This window comes from Corythoichthys intestinalis, chromosome 11 (genome assembly GCF_030265065.1).
Source record: "Corythoichthys intestinalis isolate RoL2023-P3 chromosome 11, ASM3026506v1, whole genome shotgun sequence".
NCBI lineage: Eukaryota > Metazoa > Chordata > Actinopteri > Syngnathiformes > Syngnathidae > Corythoichthys > Corythoichthys intestinalis.
The window spans coordinates 33,040,200-33,061,256 of record NC_080405.1 but is presented as its reverse complement, the minus strand read 5'-3'; the positions used below and the strand labels follow the sequence as shown (position 1 = coordinate 33,061,256).

The 21,057-nt window shown below is 39.8% G+C and overlaps 2 protein-coding genes across 3 annotated transcripts; one reads left to right on the top strand and one right to left on the bottom strand.

Moving 5' to 3' along the window:
* Window positions 1-370: 370 nt before the first annotated feature.
* hmgn6 (high mobility group nucleosome binding domain 6) lies at window positions 371-3,794 on the bottom strand. Of its 2 annotated transcripts, none has more exons than XM_057851179.1 (6): window positions 3,654-3,794; window positions 2,679-2,705; window positions 2,521-2,550; window positions 1,513-1,557; window positions 1,306-1,425; window positions 371-1,227 (listed from the first exon to the last, which is right to left on the bottom strand). In XM_057851179.1, exons 1-6 carry the CDS (start codon window positions 3,666-3,668, stop codon window positions 1,180-1,182), a joined length of 285 nt encoding a protein of 94 aa, XP_057707162.1. In that variant the 5' UTR covers window positions 3,669-3,794; the 3' UTR covers window positions 371-1,179. The 2 variants fall into 2 exon arrangements, with proteins under 2 accessions (XP_057707162.1, XP_057707161.1); XM_057851178.1 differs by having other exon boundaries at window positions 1,513-1,560; window positions 3,654-3,793.
* Window positions 3,795-4,344: 550 nt separating this feature from the next.
* sh3bgrl (SH3 domain binding glutamate-rich protein like) lies at window positions 4,345-19,796 on the top strand. Its single transcript, XM_057851177.1, has 4 exons — window positions 4,345-4,862; window positions 15,432-15,617; window positions 16,300-16,380; window positions 16,710-19,796. Exons 1-4 carry the CDS (start codon window positions 4,818-4,820, stop codon window positions 16,743-16,745), a joined length of 348 nt encoding a protein of 115 aa, XP_057707160.1. The 5' UTR covers window positions 4,345-4,817; the 3' UTR covers window positions 16,746-19,796.
* Window positions 19,797-21,057: the final 1,261 nt, after the last annotated feature.

The following is a 21,057-nucleotide window of genomic DNA, read 5'->3' as shown; positions in this document are numbered from 1 at the left end:
GCGTGTGAGTCATAATACCTAGACCAGGGTTATATGTGAATTTGTGCAGCCTTTAGGGGAGTCAAGACCGACTCAACCAGGCGCACTTTGTGAAATCAGGGCTCCACAAAGCTAATGGAAGGGTACTACAAAGGGAGACGTTGACACGCACACCTCAAAATAATGGTGAGATCAGATGCATGACCTTGATCAGACCAGGCTCATTGTTATAAGGCAGTATTTGTTATGATGTGTACTCCTGGGTAGCTGAAAGCTCATCTTAATGCAAATGTGACACTTCAATGCATTTTTGACACACGAGAACCCGTCAGTGACGATATTCATTGTTAAATAAAATAAATAAATAAAATGAAAACAGGTTTCCAGACAGTTCTTTGAGGAAAATTCCCAGGACTTGTTTTTATTAAGAGAATTTCAGAACATAATAGAGGGACCAGACACCTGCGTTTGTGAGAGTTTTCCAAATTCGAATTATTTTAAAAAAAAAACAAGTTTAAAAAAAGTTGACAAGACAGCGCGGATGAAGCAGGAGCTGTTGGGTTTTTTCCCCCATCTTTCTCATAACGCAGGGTCGTCTCGGACACAGGTCGGCGGCGTCACTGTTCTAGGAATGTTACACATGTTCGTCTTCCTCTTTCTTGTGGGCAACGCGTTTAATTATTTTAAAAACACATTTTCAATGAGGAAAAAAAAAAGACCATGAGACACAGGCAAAAGGGAACTCACTGCACATTAAGAGAACTAAAGAATCAGCCAAGAAAACATGGCAGAACCGTTAATAAAACATGGATAGGAGGCTGAACTGTGGGAGAGGAGAGTCTAATCTGCAGAGGAAGTGGCGGGAGGAAAAACACAGCTACACAAGCCACGACAGAGCCAATCCAGCAGTGGACACTTTCAACACCAAACAAGGCTTTAACAATCACGAAATGCCATTTAAAAAAGATTTTAGTGTGTTTGTCTTGCTTGCAGACACTTGATATGACCACTGCAAATCTGCAAGGTGCTCCATAATCAGCTTTACTTTTTGTGCTAAAAATCTGTACGGCTACTTATAAAACCATTGATAAAAATATTCCTCTGTTAACAATACGCCTTGGAGGGAAACCATGTGAGAGACTTGAGAGGGGAGATTTCCAGGGGAGGGGCTGTAGAGGAGAAACGCTTGGGGCAGTGGTGCTACTCTGACTTAGCCTCCTCCTTGGCCTCTTCGGGGGCGTCCTCCACCTGCGGGACACAACGCGTCAAGTGAAGTTATCGCCATAATTTGCATTTACAAAGTCCACAGCAGAAACGTCCGCTTGCCTCGTTGGTCTTGGCCTCGCCATTCTCAGAGTGGTTTTCCTCATTGGCCTCTGCCTCAGCGTTCTCCTTTGTCTTCTTGGTCTTTTTGTCCTCCTTCTTGTCATTCACAGCCTTCTCTTTCTGAGAAAGGCAACACGATGAACATGTAGCTGGATTACACTGACATTCCAATTATGAATGGCTTTGTGCATGTCTGGGCTCTCTTACCTTTGCTGCCTTCTTAACCTTTGGTTCCACCTTAGATGTGGCCGGCTTCTGCGGACATGGGCAGGATTAAAAAACAGAACAAACGAGTTTTTGTCATGAATTTGCAAGGCTGGGATCCACCCTTTACCTTACAAAAGTTGCTCATTTTATTACAAAAGGTACTCTTTTCATATTCATCGAAAGGAACTTAAGACCTTTTTGCTACATGCAAAACCAAATTGTGTTAATATTGACTCACTTGGATTTAAACTGCCAGTTATGAGCTGCTGCTAACAAATTGTGTGATTTTTGTGTGAAATTCTAAAAAAAATAACTTGTTTTGCCTGTATGTGCATTATAATACAAAATAATTTCAAAATAATAATATTAAGATACCTGCATAGGGGCATCAAATCTCATATTTCTACAACTACTATTGGTTTTGGGCTCCAAATAAGCTGTTTGAGCTTTTCAATAGATTGTGACGTCACAAGATTTCTAAACAAATTTGATGACTTTTGTCCAATAGAAAATTATCAAAAACTGCTACTTGCTACTGTCAAAAGATAATAATGCACACCCCATCATGGGGTTTTATATATTTGTTAATCTAAAAGCTAGCAAGCAACAAGCCATCCATGGTGGCAACCTCCCGAAATGTTATTAGAATGTATAAAACTTTTCTCATAATGGAAAGGGATATAATACGTTGATATTATGGTGTCAACTTGTACAACTACAAGTTTAAGTGCATATATTGGCATATTAATGAGATTAAACCCAACATTAACCCCTTTTAACAATTTTCAACCTTTTTTAAGCATAATAAAGTCAAATATTATGATTTTGTCTGCAATTAAATGTGTAAATAACTGATAAATCTTTAAATTGGTTTAAATACATGCTACATGGAAAAAATATGTTTACATAATAACTTGTGTGTCTGTAACTGATTTAGTACAGTTTAAATTGTGTTAATTAACCATCCCTTACAATGCAAATATATTATTTCAATTTTTGTTCTCTTACCGCTGATAACCGAGCCGATCTCCTCTTGGGCTGAAATAGAGCATATTTATTTGTTTTACTTCGGTATATTTGGTAAAAATATGTGAAATTTCTTTTTAAAATGGATACATTTGGATATATTGGAATAGGAAGTGTTAAAGAACTTTCAGAACACTTACCTCCTCCTTGTCCTCTGTTTCTTGTCTCTGCAAAACAAAAAACAACAGTGAAACACAGAAACGTGAAAATAACATTATTAAAAGCTTATATTGTGTTTTTAAGTACAAAAAAGTACGACCAAACGACTTGTGCACTGAATATGATTCATAAGAGGGGTCTTAAAAAATCTTTTTAAGATAATCCCGAAACACATATGTGCGGCACATAAACCTGCTTTAAACGTTTTTAGGGCTACTAAACATGTCAGAAAAGCGTGGCCGGGGAATGGGGCTCCGAGAAATAGAGCCTGCGGGCCTCTGGGGACACATTTGGAGGGCCTGAGCCTTCCCTGTCCCTTTCACTCCCCCATGTTGCCTCCCATTCAATGCATACAGCTCAGATTTGAAAGCTGGCGCGGGAGTCTCAGAGAATGGGGGAGGGACCTCGCTCAGCCTCACGGGCGCCACCCGCAGGCAAAGCTGCGCCACCGCAGCCATTTGGGACTACGAACAAAGAGAGAAAATATAATCTTTTATCCAAACACGCACGTGAATGTCGGATTTTGCGGTCGAAACGCAAAGTAAGGTCACCGTAGTATTTTTGGGCGCTACTTTCGAGCGGGTTGGTGGGCACACGGCGATAAGCGAGCTATTTGTTCTCGACTGGCTCGCCGACGAAGGTGGACAAGAGCTGCAAAGCATGGCTGCTGCTGCTTGTGCTTTAACTGCATGGAGAGCCACAGACCTCTAGCTCTATAACGGTCCGCGGCTGCTCGCACCTCGAACTGGTCGTATTCGCACGGGAAAATATCCATTCCAACACGAAAAAAATCCATATTATTTTTACAAAACAGGGAAAAATTGCCGACGGCATTGGAACACTATACATTGCGTTATAATTAAGTCATGTCTCAAAGGAATGTCTCGCAAGCATTTGCATTGCTTTGGCCCTCTCTGAAGCCCTGAAAGTATTTTTATATGTTCTAAAATACTCACCTTTCTCCTGGGCATGTTGAATTCTTGGAGGTTTTCACGCAAACACAACTAAAAAAAACAGTTGTTCTCAGTGCATGTGAAGACGAGTGTCTCCCCAACGCTCGCCAGTGTAGTAAACACACAGAAACAGAGAGGCGAGTGGTTGAATGGGGGGAGGGGTGCGGCTAAAGTGCTTGATTGACAACTGTGCTGGCCAATTGCCTGCCGTTATCTGGGGCTGCGGAACACTCGGAATTTCGGAGCCGGTGATCTTTAGGGGGTCTGCACGAATGGGAGATGGGAGGACGCCTGTGAGAATGAAAGGATTCGAGGACATGTTGGTTGCGTACATGTGTAGGGATTGTTCAAGGGGAGCGAGACACTTGGTCAACTTGCCGTATTCAAGCCCCCAGTGGTGGACACATGCAGCGTTGAACGACACGCTTTCTACCGTTTAAAAAAAAAAAAAAAGAATAAACATTTAACCTGAATCCACCGACAAAGGGTGAATCTGTCGAGAACTGCATTCGTGTTTGAGCCCAATATGGCGCCCACTCTGGTCCTCGCGGACAAATTTTCCCCCCCGGCTTTCCTAAATTCGTCTGAGTTGGAAAGGCGACCGTCGTCTACTCCAGACGCCTGCAGGGGGCTCACTGAGCCTGGCTTTTGAACATGGCCGCCATCGCCTCTCGCTACCCAGTGGTCAAAAACACTGAGTTGCGGCGTGTTATATCCTACATTGCAACTCATTCATTCGCCATTTTTCCTTGCCTAGAATTATACGCGTGTCGTGTGCGTGTTTGGTCCTACAAAGTGAACAATGGGATTCATCATGGTTGTCTAGCCAGACACCGAAAACACAGTCTGGCCGCCTTTTTTTTATGATTTTCCCTCCTGCGTGTACGTGTCTCACTACGACTCGAGCTCGCTCGTGCACTTCTACTGCCCAGTCCCTCCATAAGGGGCGGGGAGGCCGAGGAGAGGCGGAGGAGGAATGCAAAGCTCCATCCAGAGCAGAGCAGAGTAGGAGTGTTTGCGCTCACAGTCTGTCTGCAACAGAGGATCAAACCTGGGTACTTGATCGTTGTTTTCCCTCCCCTGAGCAATTTCTATACATCAGGATCGAGATCATCAGCCAGCCTCCAAGAGAACCACAGCAACAAGCTTCTGCATCCGGGATTAACCATGGTGATCAAAGTGTACATAGCGTCTTCTTCTGGGTCCACTTCGGTAAGGGATGAGAGAATGTCCCATCTTTGTTGTGATGTGTGGCTATTTGCAGCATCCCAGATCTCAAAAGCCAATAGCAGGGTAACTGAACTTTGATTGAACTCGGTATTTGTATGACCATAGAAATGTCTCACCCCTTTTACACTGCCTTGTCTTTTTAGCAGTGCTACAAGGCAATTGTAGTAAGAGTACAACTTGCATCTTGCTGCTGTCAACTGTTGTAGTTTTGGTTATTGTGTTTTCTGACAAGAGATGGTTTGTGCAACTAAAACAGTGTCCTGCAAAACAGGAAATGCATGTGGTTGTCAAACATTTGCTGCTCATTCTCTGCTTGGAATGGTTTAGATTTGCAGCAGGAACCAGGGGTGTTTAGTTTCAGGCATGCCAATTTCATCTAGAGTGGAAAGGAATGATGGTGATGCAATTCTCCAGGGCCTTCATAGAATTGCAGCTGCAGGACACTGAGTTAAGGATATTTTAGATATCTAATGAATTTCAGGTAAAACCTCTGATTAAAAAGTGAACATAGGTGTATAACAAGCCCTCTCTTTTCCAAGAAAATAATGCGTATGCGGATGATAAACGCTGGGAGATCTTAACTAAACTATTACTGTAATTACCTTAGCCAAACTGCTCTGCATCATACTGAGAGGTGCTCCTAATGTTTTGGTTACCTAATTTAGCTACGTCAGGGCAGACAAAACTGAAAGGGTTAGAGATATCTCTTAAATACCTATGCAAACACAATCAATGCACAATGTGTTTTTTTTAATCAGTTTTCAAATTGGATTGTTTAGGGGTTCCCAATTTTGTGTTCAAAGTGCATGGTTTGGCTGTTTTCAAGCATATGTCATATATCATTTAAGATTGAAAGTCAGTTTATTTAACTTTACTTTGAAATCACCTTTTGGATTAAGTACATTACTTACACCCAGAACTCAGTCAACCAAACAGAGCCTCTTTTCAGTCAGGAGAACTAAATGGTTTTATTGCCCTTACAGTAAATGATTGGTAAAGACAGTGGTGACTTAAAAGGAAGAACTAGTCTTGTAGAACAACTCAGAGATACACTTAGTATGTCAACTGTGGTTCTAAACTGTTTTAGCAATCAACAGCAATAGTGCCACATAAATGTACCGTTAAAAGCCCATTCTGGCAAATCAGCTCGCATTACAGCTTAATACACTATAGTCATTTCTTATTGTTTGAGAAATGGTCTTTGTTAAGGATTTTTTTTTTTTTTTTGTGAAGTATGAGAAGTAATGAAGATGGCACAGAGGTCTAGAAGGAACCCTCTGTTGTCATCAGGTCCAAGCATAATGTAATAAAAATATGACCCAGTTGACATTTGCTATTTGCTAACCAAGCAAAACCTAAGGTCCACTCTTATAGTTTCTGTGTCTTTTGACCTAGACAGATGATTTAAATTCTTTATGCGCATAAATCTTATTGTTAAAGAGCAGCAATGTTGAAGTTTTGTTCCTTTTAGAAAATATTCTGTTTACAGCGTCTAGTCTTTAAAGAGATCCATGGATAGGAAGACTTGTAGTTCCTAAAAGAAAAACATTATTATGAGTTAAAATAATTTAATATTGAAACCCCTCTTGATGTTTTCATTTTTTTTTTTTTTTTTTACATTTTATAAAATTCGTTTAACTAGTAGGTCGCTATTATTGTTGACGTCGCACGGTGGGGACGTCATATGGTTATGTTGCCGGGCTTCCAGAGTATGACTCTAGCGACATAAACATGCCATCTGTTCAACCCTTTCAATTTGAACCCGAGATGAACATCAATGAGTGTGACATCACTGTCGATATTTCACAAAACGAGTTGCAAAAGCAAAATGAACAGGAAATACGGAATGAGATGAGACAAGAGTGGGGGGGAAAAATGGTGCTCTGCCAAAATTTGCTACAACGGCGAAACGTCCTATAAGAGGCGAATATACACACCCAACGTACTACCATGCGGTTTCAGCTTGATTTTAGATGCATTCATACAGAACATACTAAAGATGCCTTAAGAAAATACTTAACCTTAGTAATATCAAATAAGGGTGCTTTAAATATGCTACGTGACCAATGTGGTCAATCTGCTTTAAAGCTACCACAAGAAAACACAATGCTTAAAAGGCAAGGCAAGGCAAATTTATTTATATAGCACAATTCAACACAAGGCAATTCAAAGTGCTTTACATCACATGAAGATCATAAAAATCACATTTAAATCAATACAACGTAAAAACCAAGACAATCAAAATAGGAAACAAAATTATACATACAAATCACATTTAATCACAAATAGAATAAAATAAATAAAAATACAATAAAAACTACTACTACTAATAATAATTGAAAACAGCAATGGAGATAAGCAAAAGAGGAATAGAAAGCAAGTAGAATGAAATATATAGACATTTATGGATATGCAGTGCTAAACAAAAGCGTTTTATAGCCCTGATTTGAAGGCGCTAACAGTTTGAGCATACTTCAGATGTTCAGGTAACTTGTTCCAGAGGTGAGGAGCATAATGACTAAATGCTGCCTCACCCTGCTTGGTTCTTGTTCTTGGAACATGCAGGAGACTGGTTCCAGACGACCTTAGGGGTCTAGATGTCTCATAGGAATCTAACAAATCAAGCATGTATTTTGGTCCAAGGCCATTAAGTGTTTTGGAGACGAGCAGTAGTATTTTATAGTCAATCCTTTGACTCACTGGAAGCCAGTGTATCGATTTCAAAACCGGTGTAATGTGGTCCAGCTTCCTTGTATTTGTGAGGACTCTGGCTGCAGCATTCTGTACTAGCTGCAGCTTCCTGACTGATTTTTTATCAAGACCCGTAACTATACGGTTGCAATAGTCCAATCTGCTGAAAATGAATGCATGCATAAGTTTTTCCATGTCTTGTTGAGTCATACTCATAAAAGTATGAGAGGGAAACACATGCAAAAAGTATTTTGAGGCAATGAAAGGGTAGTAAAAGACTCAATAAAAACACAAATAGTAAGTTCTCACTGCTTCTAACCGATGTGCGCATGTGTTGGACGTCTCGCTGTGTAGAAGGAATTCCAGTAATCCGGTTGTGTTCATCAAGTGAGAGTGACTACTTCATCACCCCTAGCATCCATTGTGTGCCTAAAACATGACGCCCTCCATAGGTCAAAATATACTTAATATTATAATTTTTTAAATCAATGGCAATATTTTAAGTGTCTCTAATAACATATTTTAGTACAAGAGAACAATGGTGGCTTATTAGAGCCTCTAAGTCTTTAAGTGAGGTTTAATAACATTTAACAAACCTTTAATAACAATCACAAAGGTATACTCACCACTTCATTACACACACCTGCAAAATATAAAATCCACACAATAGCTGTAGTCCTTTACTGTAAATTTACATGAATATTTTGACAGTCACTGATAATGTAGTGGTACATTTGCCTGACTTCCACTCAGTGATGGCATGAATTTGGGTGAATTTCTCTATACAGTATTACTTGTATGTGCCGTGTGAATTACTGGCGACCAGTTTAGGGTGTAGTCTGCCTTTTGCCAGATGAGAGTTTATATAGGCTTCAGCCTAACGTGATCCAAAACAGGATATGTGTTATGGAAGATGAATAACCCAAGGGACTATCTCGATCCTGAGGTTTAATCAGACTAGGACTTTCCAAAAGTAGTGATCAAACCACCATGATGGTGTCCATATGATCATATTAACGTTGATGACGGTGTGTACCTGCAAGTATTTGAAAATCTACTGTTAATATCAAAAGTTGCATTGTGTGGTTTAAGTGCCAATTTTATTTTTTTACATTCACATAGAGAAATTTGGAATTTGGATTTGCAGTCATGCCATTGACAAGAGAAAAAATATGTAATACTTGTTCTATCCCCTCAGATCCGAGACTTATCAGTCCACGCTTACCTTCAGAGTGCAGTAGACTAGACTGTTTTATGTTACTAAAGGAGTCAGAGAAGTCACTACATTGTATGCCAATGTCGCTATGACTGGAGCACTAAACACAGCCGTGTGCTCTTGCCTTTGTTACTGCCCACACATTGTGATTAAATCATTGAAAACAAAATAAAAGTGCAGCGTAATTGTGTTTTATTATGACTTCAAAGACTGGAAAGGTCAATCAGAGGCTTAGGACGGGCCAGTTGTGGTCTGTAGTCTGTTCTTTTTCCTTGTCAGGTTAAATAAAGTGGTCACTTCATCTTTGTAAAAATGCCCAAAGCACATTTGTGTCACTTGAAATACACATGGGAATATAGGGATTATGCTAAGATTAAAAAACTTAAATTATACTGTAATTAATAGTATGCGTTCTGTGTGATTGTGATTAATAGATTTGTTTTGCACAAAATCTGATAAATTCAGAATTAGCATACAGCAGACCTATTTAGTAGTTACTCGTATGCTGTACAAACGAAAGTTGTTTGTTAATTTATTAGTTTTCTCCCTTCAGAAACCAAACATCTTTCTGTGAAAAAATATTTAAAATAATTTTTAGAATTGCATGTTGCATTTGATCTAGTAAATGTAAGATGACCCTCAGCTTGCAGTGTATACTATATTGATCTAAGCTTTTTCTGGATACAGTTAATCTAATCAATCAGACCTTGTGTCTGGCTACCGTTAATGACTCACCTTTCTTAAGGATTTGATCAGGCCTGAATTTCATTTCACTTCCTTGACAACACAGCACTTATATGATGTTAATGATGACTCTGACAAAAATGGAGTCTTTATCTTAAAGAGGAACATAAATACAAGGCTATATACCACAGTATGACCAGCAAAACTACCGGTATATGAAATTCTGTATATTGTTGGAAGAAGCACTTTCTCTGTTGTAATATATTGTATTTCCTGGTAATTTTTATTCAGTTTTATTTGTGGGCAAATACACTATGCTGTACAGTATATGCTTGACAGGCCTACCGTGTACAGTCTGGAGGCTCAGTCCATTAGTAAGTACTAAATCAGAAATTTATGGCATGAGAAAGTTACAGGCAGAGAGTGCTTAGTGGTTCACAGTCATAGTTCCGACAATAGCTGACATTAACATCTTGGTAAATGTCGAGTAATTGATTTTCTTATTTTTTGTAAACAGCAATTTATTTATATTTTTATTTTTTTGAGATCTTGTCTTAATCTAGACACATTTTTTAAAAATGTCAAACGAGCTACAAAAAAATGCCGGGGCATGAGCGGGAGCGGAATGACCTGCATCAGCACTTTTCATTCTCTAGGTATTAGAAACACATGATCCATTTCTAGACAAACAATACAATGTGTGTGCTATTTTTCCTCGAGCCTAGTCTCGTTGTTATTTGCATTGCTATCTAGCCAGTTTGTGAAAGCTAACATTGGTCATGGAAATAAGGTATTTAAAGCAGATCAGATTCTGGATCTCATAACTTCAGACTTTCCTCCAAAAGCATAGAAACATTGATGACAATTCTTATATTTATTTACATCTGGTTAGGATGCATAAATGCATAACACCACATTTTCAACACAGTTGAGCAAAATTATATAACTGAAAGTGCATAAATTGAAAGCCAGGAGTTAGAATTTGGCTAGTCTATAATCTTCTGCTTCCTTTCCCCTAATAAATAACATTTGTTATTTTGTTTATGTATATTGGGCTATTATTTTTATGATGAATGTTTTATTTTTACCTCGTCTATCCATAAAAATGTTTCCAACATTTTAGTAGGGCAATCTTTATACTTTTTAGAAAATTCCCACCCGTCCTCCCTATTCTTGTAATCTAGCTAATGTGTGGTTTGCATCCTGTAAAGTAGCATCAAATAGTTTGGGTAAGTTCATGAGTTGTGCAAAAATACTAAACTTGATGCTATTTATTCTTTGATTAACACACCTGGGAACAAAACACATTTTGGTAACATTTTCTGTAGACAAGTGTTCGAGGTACTTCTGCTTTACTTCCACATGTCTGCTCGCAACTTCTGTTTTAGAATTTCTCCATCCAAAACAACAGTGGAACTGGAGTAACATTACTCATCAAAATCCCTCAAAAACGATCATTTGGAAATACTGCATCCATCTGCCATCATCACGACAGGGGAGGACAACATGTTCATGAAGTCAGATGTGGAACCAAGCTCGTGCCACCACAAAGACCAGGTGTTTTTGTAGCCATGTTGCCACTGTGTTATGGAAGGTATGTTCTTCCTATCCCTGCATTTTCATGTGTCCAGTGCTCAAAAAAACACTAAAGCTAAAATCTTTCCCGTGAAATGACTTGTTGCCTTTGATATTGTTATTACTATGATGATTGTAATTATGATGATGTTTAATATTATTTGGTACAACTACTGTATCCGCTGCTGGCCTGTTGCTAATCAGTACATGTTGGATGGCACAATTATGTCAAAGCATAAATGCAAGTGTTACAAGTTTTTTGTTTGTTGGTTTACAGGTAGAAAATGCTGTTAAGCAAGGGAAGACAAGTTGATGTGCCTCACAACAACACTCACTGTACGTTGATGGACATACAGTGGGGCAAATAAATAATAACTGTCAACATGGGTAAACCTCAACCATGAGAGACAGAATGTGTGTGTGTGTGGGGGGGGGGGGGGGGGGCGGGAATCACATTGTTTGATTTTTAAAGAATTTATTTGCAAATCGTGGAAAATAAGTATTTGGTCTATACCAAAGTTCATCTTAACACTTTTTTAAATACCCTTTGTTGGCAAACGTTTTCTGTAACTCTTCACAAGGTTTTCACACACTGTTGCTGGTATTTTGGCCCATTCCTCCATGCAGATCTCCTCTAGAGCAGTGATGTTTTGGGGCTGTCGTTAGGCAACACAGACTTTCAACTCCCTCCACAGTTTTTCTATGGGGTTGAGATCTGGAGACTGGCTAGGCCACGCCAGGACCTTGAAATGCTTCTTACGAAGCCACTCCTTTGTTGCTCTGGCTGTGTGTTTGGGATCATTGTCATGCTGAAAGACCCAGCCACGTCTCATCTTCAATGCCCTTGCCAATGGAAGGAGATTTTCACTCAAAATCTCTCGCTGCATGGCCCCATTCATTCTTTCTTTTACAAAGATCAGTCGTCCTGGTGCCTTTGCAGAAAAGAGCCCCAAAGCATGATGTTTCCACCCCCATGCTTCACAGTGGGTATGGTGTTCTTTGGACGCAATTCAGTATTCTTTCTCCTCCAGACACGAGAACCTGTGTTTCTACCAAAAAGTTCTATTTTGGTTTCATCTGACCATAACACGTTCTCCCAGTCCTCTTCAGGAGGGGGACACGTCTGGCAGTGCAGGATTTGAGTCCCAGGCGGCGCATTGTGTTACTTATAGTAGCCTTTGTTACTGTGGTCCCAGCTCTCTGTAGGTCATTCACTAGGTCCCCTCGTGTGGTTCTGGGATTTTTGCTCACTGTTCTTGTTATCATTTTGACGCCACGGGGTGAGATCTTGCATGGAGCCCCAGATCGAGGGAGATTATCAGTGGTCTTGTATGTCATCTATTTTCTAATAATTGCTCCCACAGTTGATTTCTTTACACCAAACGTTTTACCTATTGAAGATTCAGTCTTCCAAGCCTGGTGCAGGTCTACAATTTTTTCTCTGGTGTCCTTCGACAGATCTTTGGTCTTGGCCATCGTGGAGTTTGGAGTGTGACTGACTGAGGTTGTGGACAGGTGTCTTTTATACCGATAAGGACTTAAAACAGGTGCCATTAATACACGCAACGTTAGACCTCGTTAGAAGAAGTTAGACCTCTTTGACAGCCAGAAATCTTGCTTGTTTGTAGGTGACCAAATACTTATTTTCTACTCTAATTTGGAAATATTAATCTTTAAAAATCAAACAACGTGATTTTCTGTCTTTTTTCCACATTCTGTCTCTCATGGTTGAGGTTTACCCATGTTGACAATTACAGGCCTCTCTAATCATTTCAAGTAGGAAACTTGCACAATTGGTGGTTGACTAAATACTTATTTGCCCCACTTTATATCGAGACTACGTGTGTTCTACACGGGGACGGCAGGGAGACAGCGGCTTGCCACGCGGGGTAACGTCAGCTCGATCCCGAGATCCAACTACGAGCTTTTTGACTGCAGCAACTTTAAGATCTGCTATTGGAGCTGGAATTACCAAGGACAGCGGGAGAAAGCCCGTCTGGAGGCCGTAATGTCGGGTGAAAGTTTGGCGAGGCTCCGGAGCTCTGCTGTCTGATATCACATTCTCGTATGTTTTTTTTCTAACAATTTTACAAATTGTGATTTATTGACCTGTTTTGCACACGCACCAGTCGTTTTAAATAAAATAACAAATGGAATCATGTTGTCCAAATGTTTTATTGCGATCAATATCTGCAATAAAAAAATAATGACATAGTATTTTTGTTTATATGGACATACCTTGTAGTATTTCCCTGTAACAACAAAATCTGTGTCATCCCTTCTGCATTCGGCAAATATAATCTTATTTGTGATCTCACCTCATTTTGGTCACTCAAGTGGCCGGCGTATCATTCTACACCTCACGTCAACACAGGCTGACAGGTTGTTATAATTTTGTCCACGGATGATCAACGAAGTCATAAGAGTTCACGCACAGCACAGAACATCTCGGGGTCTCATCTATGTAGTGCTGAATCCCTTGAGATTCTGTGGGTTCCTCTGGTTTGATTTTGCAGTTTTAGCTTCATCCATAGTCTTCATAATGATATTGACGGGTCAGATTCGACCTTCACTGCGCCTTGCCTTCAAGTAGGGGGCCATCCCACAATCCACTTTAGTTATTCACAGTCAGTCGCAGCGACACATGCAGTGATCCAACGCTGGATTTATGTTGAAAAAGTACGAAAGCTGTAACGCATACAAACAGTTGGTCTCAGAATCGTTGTCTCAGGAGTGATTTGTTGGAGGATTCAAGGTAATTATTATATTTTTCGTTTTTTCACAAGAATTTTCAACGTAAAAAGCTCTTTGTTGTAAGAATGCCACCACATTGTCTAACAGACTAGCATCATTCTTTGACATGTTTACATGAAATAAATGCTAACTGCACTTTTTTTTTTGCTTTTAACCAAGAATGGAGACTGTTTTACGTCCACATCTATATAGAATTCAGGGATTTAAGCATTTATTCACAAGAATTTTCAACGAAAAAAGCTCTTTGTGATTCCACTCGGTCAGCTTTTACGGCCACGCCCACAATGCAGGCCCCCTATTAATCGGCCCCGCGCCGCGTATCCCGTCTATATCATTATGAAATCTATGCTTTTTCAACACACTACTTACTTGAACCGCAATTATTGTTGTTCTTTCTAAAGCGTTTCGGAGCAGACATTTTCCAAGATGTTTCGCTCAGGAAACTTGTCTATTATATTTCAATTTGAGAAGTGGGTGATATCAAATCTGGGCACTGTATTCCCAGTTGTGATAAAAGATAATCTAAATTAATCTAACAAAATTTGATGTTCAACACTAAAATAAATGAATAAAGCGTCTCTATTCTAATACCTTTGAATCGGAGTGTAAGTATGCGAGGCTGTCCCCTGACGAACAGAGAAGATAAATAATCATTAATGATTAAACAGCAAGAGAAGAGTGAGTTATTTATCACCACAGTCGAAGTCTGTTTGTTGGTTTTCCTTGAAATCACTGCATCACCAAACGTGGGGCTTGCCTTGCAGCTTTCCTTACAATCAAATTTTGCTGGGGAAAAATGCTGGTAATGGAATTATTACATAAATCAAAAATGTTTACAGGTACCCACAGTCACAATCTGTGATTGAAGAACATTTACAAAAAGGAATTGGTGTGTAGATTATAAAGAAGACTCCTACTGCATATTAAGGGATTCTAAAATGACTGACCTGTCTGAAATGTCTGTCTTCTTATATTGTTTTAGCAAAATACAGTTGAGTAATCTGTCTGGTCTCCTTTCTATCGGTGTAGGAGGAGCATGTTGCTTTCTTTCTTACGACTCAAAATCCTGTACCTGTATTGATTTGCCATGATTTCGGTTAGCATTGCACCAGGTGTGCGTTGATGTGCAGCTGTGCATGGTCTGCGCGTGTGTGTGTCTGTGTGTGCCTGCTTAAGTGCATGTGAGTGTGTCGACTTGCAAAAGGCCTTATTTGGCTCGTGTTTGACTGGTTACCTCCTCTCAAGACCCAGTGGAGCATTTGTTTCCGTCTGGCCTTGTAGGGCTGTCCTCCCTCATGCAACCATTAGGGCCCTATTGGACAATGCACTCAAATACACATTCATGGAAGCGGAAGGGCTAAAACACAGTCAAGATACTGTTACAGTATATCCATCTTGCATTTGAAATTAAAGTGCTGTTTTTTTAATCTATATTTTAGTGAGCTGTTTTTGTTGGGTGATTTATAACTGCAAGAAGGAAGTGTTGTTTTTTTTTTTTTTTTTGCAGACACATGACAGTTCAGGAAAACAAAGTTATTCTGTTTCCTCAAATGGCTCTATGCAGTTGACGCCTGACTAACTGACAACTTCCCCTCTTTCCACCTCTCCCACCTCCCTTCACCCACACCCAGATTAAAAAGCAGCAGCAGGACGTGATGGGCTTCCTGGCAGCCAATAAGATCGGGTTTGAGGAGTGTGACATTGCCGCAAACGAAGCTAACCGGAAGTTTATGCGAGAGAACGTTCCGGAGGAGTCACGGCCGGCTACAGGGAACCCTCTTCCGCCACAGATATTCAATGAAAGCAAATATTGTGGGGTGAGACTGACAAAAATGATTTGCATTTTTAACATAGAATTACATTGCACACAAAACTATTTGCCCACTTCTCTAATTCTATTTTATTTTGCATAATTTCCAGACTTCAGGATCATCACAAAAATGTGAATGTCAGTCACATAAGTGGAATCACACAAGTAGAGATTGTTTTTTATTAAGGAACAACAACCTATTCAAATAAAACATTGCCCTATGTGAAATAGTAGTTGGTCTCCTGGATGAATCATGAATTAACTGTTTCTAATCACATTTTTGGAAAGCAGAGTTCACTTGCACTGACCTCACTAATAGCCACACGAATAACTACAGAGCTGGTTAATCCACATCACTTCAATGGAACCTTTCTGACCAAATTAGATTATCCAAAATATGTCACAATGATCATAAACATGTCACGATTACCAATTCAACAACAGTTGAAAAAAAAAACTAACAACTGTCTTGAAAAAGTTTCATCACAGTTTATTAAGGTCTCCATCAAACCAGCATGACCATAGAAGACCATTCATACATAACAACCTTTCTGCAAGAAAAGTGGTTCAAAATGTCACCACAGATTTTAAAGAGTAATTGCCAGGTTTTGAAAATGCTTGATTTCAGCTTTCGATGGGGAGCAAAACATGTCTTAATTTTTCTATCCTTCTCTGTCTGTGCTTCTCAGAACTACGAGGCCTTCTTCGATGCCCGAGAGGACAATGCCGTGTATGCATTTCTAGGCCTGACTGCACCCCCAGGCTCAAAGGTCATTTTTTAGTAATCATATATTTTCTTTCTTTCTTTTTATATTTTACTTGCTTATGTGCTAACACTCTCATAGACAAACGAGACTTTACCAAGCAGAAAACTATTAAATTCCACATTTTTGTGACATGCCACCCAAGCGTTTTTGCACACGGGCGCCTCCTTTCTTTCTCAATAGCAAATGCAAGAAGGTGTGCCAGTTACCATGGAAACATTTGAAGGGTTTCCCTTTTTATGTAGCATGGGATACTTTTATATTTAATCAGTTTTAATACTGCACTTGATCTCATTCTATGTGCTTCCTATCTTTCCATTTGTGTTTCTTTGTAGGAGGCTGAGGCTCAGCTGAAGAAAGCGCAACAGTAGCATCAACCATTTCTGTTTGAGAACCAGACCTAGCCTGACCTGATAAACATTTTTGTTTTTCAACGGTCGTCTTAATTTTCCAGGTTTTAATGATGCTGTCAGTACGGTAACTGTGCCTTGTCAGCCATGGTGAAATGAGGCACAACAAAGGTAAACAAAATATTTTACTTCTTATGACTTTGCAAAGCTTCTTCATATACCTTAACCTTCACCTGCTAGCCTATTAGTCCAATGTCAATGTAATCATCCATTAAGCATGATAAAAACATGTGCAATGTAGCCTCAATTCATCCTTGTGTGCAATATACCGTATTTTTTGGACTACAGTGTAAGTCGCTCCAGAATATAAAATGCACCGGTCAAAAATACATCATGAAGAAGAAAAAACGTCCTCCTGAACTTACATTTTGTGGATACATTTTTTGTTGTTGTTGCAAAAAAGACCAACAACATACATTTCATCTTGAATTACAAGTAATATTAATAAAAAAACAACAACAGGCTGAATAAGTGCACGGTATGTTAACGTAACAAATTGATGGTTATTCAGCTACTGTACAAGAACTTTAAAAAAAAAAAAAAAAAAAAAGCATATTACTGTAGATAATGTTTACTCATTTGTCATGTCAGCGTGGTGAAATAACATTCAAAATCGTGAAATTATACATTCTAATATATACAAGACACCCCTTAGTATTGGTCGCAGGACTGGCAGCCAAACGATGAAAAAGGTGCGATACATAGTCCGAAAAATATGGTAATATGTATGTTAGACTCCTCATCACGTTGTTGTTTATTAAACCTTAAAACTTCTTGAATCATAGATTCATTTTCATTTTGTGCGCCTGTTAATTTTGTTTTACCGAAACGGTGGCACCTTCTGAAGGAGCATCCCATTCCCGTGTTTTGATGTATATTTTATATTCTCCTTCCTTCAAACAGTCTTAAAGCTGTATTGCCAGCAACCGTTTTCTACAAAAGTGTACCTGTTTAAACGATAAGACTTTAGGCGGAAAAAAAGATGTGACATTTTTATTTGCTGTTTGATTTTTTTTTTTACTTTTTTTTAGATGAGTGGAACAGCCTCTTATTTTATATTGTGTTTGTATTGCCAGTCTTTAAAAAGAATGTTTGTTATCTTCCCCAATTGAAAATAAAAATGCTAAACAACAAATGTCTATGTCGTCTTCAGGATTTGATAAGTAACAATTTGTTTTCAATTTGAAAAATGTTGATGGACAATCTGCCAGTTGTGCTTCATGTTAGGGTTCTTAGCACCATTCTATTTTTCTCAAAATGTAAAATAAAGAAGACCTTCTTCAGGCGTAGAGATAGACCAATTATCGGCCGGGCCGATATTTGGAATTTTTACCTATATCGGTATCGGCCTTTCTTTTAAGCCGACCGGCCGATATGAAGATGTTAATTTTAAAATTGGGTTATTTTGGCTCAGATGCAGCCGCATCTCTCCCTCTTCCACTAGTATTCACCCCGTCCTCCGATTGGTTAAATGGTTAGTGGAGTCGTAAATGGAGTCGCAATGTGCCTTTCTACCTTTGTAAGGCCCTCAAAGCGCTTCACACTATAGACAAGTAAGTTTCCTGAGCGAAACATGGGCGACGCCATCTTTGACATTTTCTGCTTCGTACTTCGGGTTTAGACAAAACATCATGAAATGCTGTTGAAATAGACAAAGGTTGAAACTGGCAAATCAAACCAGAGGAACCCACGGAATCTCCAAAAACGGATTCAGCACGACGTAGATGAGACTCCAGGACTTTCTGTGCGGTGCTTGGTTGTGTGAACTCCTGAAAGTGCCTATACATACCGGTATATATACACTCACCGGCCACTTTATTAGGTACGCCTGTCCAACTGCTCGTTAACACTTAATTTCTAATCAGCCAATCACATGGCGGGAACTCAGTGCATTTAGGCATGTAGACATGGTTTAAGACAATCTCCCGCAGTTCAAACCGAGCATCAATATGGGGAAGAAAGGTGATTTGAGTGACTTTGAACGTGGCATGGTTATTGGTGCCAGAAGGGCTGGTCTGAGTATTTCAGAAACTGCTGATCTACTGGGATTTTCACTCACAACCATCTCTAGGGTTTACAGAGAATGGTCCGAAAAAGAAAAAGTATCCAGTGAGCGGCAGTTCTGTGGGCGGAAATGCCTTGTTGATGCCAGAGGTCAGGGGAGAATGGCCAGACTGGTTCGAGCTGATAGAAAGGCAACAGTGACTCAAATTACCACCCGTTACAACCAATGTAGGCAGAAGAGCATCTCTGAAAGCACAGTACGTCGAACTTTGAGGCAGATGGGCTACAGCAGCAGAAGACCATGCCGGGTGCCACTCCTTTCAGCTAAGAACAGGACACGGAACGCACAGTACGTCGAACTTTGAGGCAGATGGGCTACAGCAGCAGAAGACCACGCCGGGTGCCACGCCTTTCAGCTAAGAACAGGAAACTGAGGCTACAATTTGCACAAGCTCATCGAAATTGGACAATAGAAGATTGGAAAAAGGTTGCCTGGTCTGATGAGTCTCGATTTCTGCTGCGACATTTGGATGGTAGGGTCAGAATTTGGCGTCAACAACATGAAACCATGGATCCATCCTGCCTTGCATCAGCGGTTCAGGCTGGTGGTGGTGGTGTAATGGTGTGGGAAATATTTTCTTGGCACTCTTTGGGCCCCTTGGTACCAATTGAGCTTCATTGGAACACCACAGCCTACCTGAGTATTGTTGCTGACCATGTCCATCCCTTTATGACCACAATGTACCCAACTTCCGATGGCTACTTTCAGCAGGATAATGCGCCATGTCATAAAGCTGGAATCATCTCTGACTGGTTTCTTGAACATGACAATGAGTTCACTGTACTCAAATGGCCTCCACAGTCACCAGATCTCAATCCAATATACCATCTTTGGGATGTGGTGGAACGGGAGATTTGCATCAGATGTGCAGCCGACAAATCTGCACCAACTGTGTGATGCCATCATGTCAATATTCAGTACAGTGAAGAGATGGTTGTGCATGAAAATCCCAGTAGATCAGCAGTTTCTGAAATACTCAGACCAGCCCTTCTGGCACCAACAACCATGCCACGTTCAAAGTCACTCAAATCACCAACTGTGTGATGCCATCATGTCAATATGGACCAAACTCTCTGAGGAATGCTTCCAGCACCTTGATGAATCAATGCCACGAAGAATTGAGGCAGTTCTGAAGGCAAAAGGGGGTCCAACCCGTTACTAGCATGGTGTACCTAATAAAGTGACCGGTGAGTGTATATACTGTATATATACCCGGAAGTGGAATGTTTTGAACATCGTCCAGCTTCAAAGCAAGTGATCATTTTGAAGATCGCTTTGTAGATCTTTGAGGATCTACCTCACCACAGCCAAATCAATTCACCAGCAGATTAAGGATTTGGCTCGCAGCTTTAACCCTAAATGATCCACCTAAAAGTTTGCATGTTTGTTGTTATCACTTCGTTGATCGTTCATGGACAAAATTCTAACAATCTGTGCAGCCTGTGTTAACATCAGGTGTATTGCTACACCGGCCACCTGAGTGAACAAAATGAGGAGAAATTACAAATAATTTTACAGTTGCTGAATGCAGAAGGGCTGACACGGATTTTGTTGTTACAGAGAAATACTGTAAGGTAATTTTAATCTAGGTAGTTATAGTTATATATGTATATAATTACACAAACAGTACGTCACTCTTTTTTTATTGCAGATGTTGAACGCAATAAAACTTTTGTACAACCTGATTCCATTTCTTGTTTTATCTAAAACAGTTGGTGCATGTGCAAAAGAGGTCAATAAATTACAATTTATAAAAGTATTAGAATAATATTAACAAAGGTGGGGCATAAATCGAGCTTTCCATCATCAAAGTAGAATGCACGTACTCTCAATATATATCCATCAACCTCTTGCCTAACAGCGTTTTCCACCTGGAAACAAACAAACAATAAACATGTAACACTTGAATTTATGCATTTAGAGTAAAAAGGCTGAACATGACTTGTAGTAAATGAGTATTTATTTTCCATTTCTTCATTGTTGAAGTTAATGCAAAGCTAATGATGTCTCAGCTGTGATGCAACACACACAGTTCTAGTCAAATTGGACATAATTGTACCTGTTATTGCTTTGTGGTGGCACTGTCTTGGTTCCACATCTGCCTTCCTGAACACAAAATTCTCATATTCATGTATTAGGACACATTCAACTGGATGCTTCGGAGCTTTTCAGGCCGCTGATTGCGTTTCCATCCACTGTCATTAAATC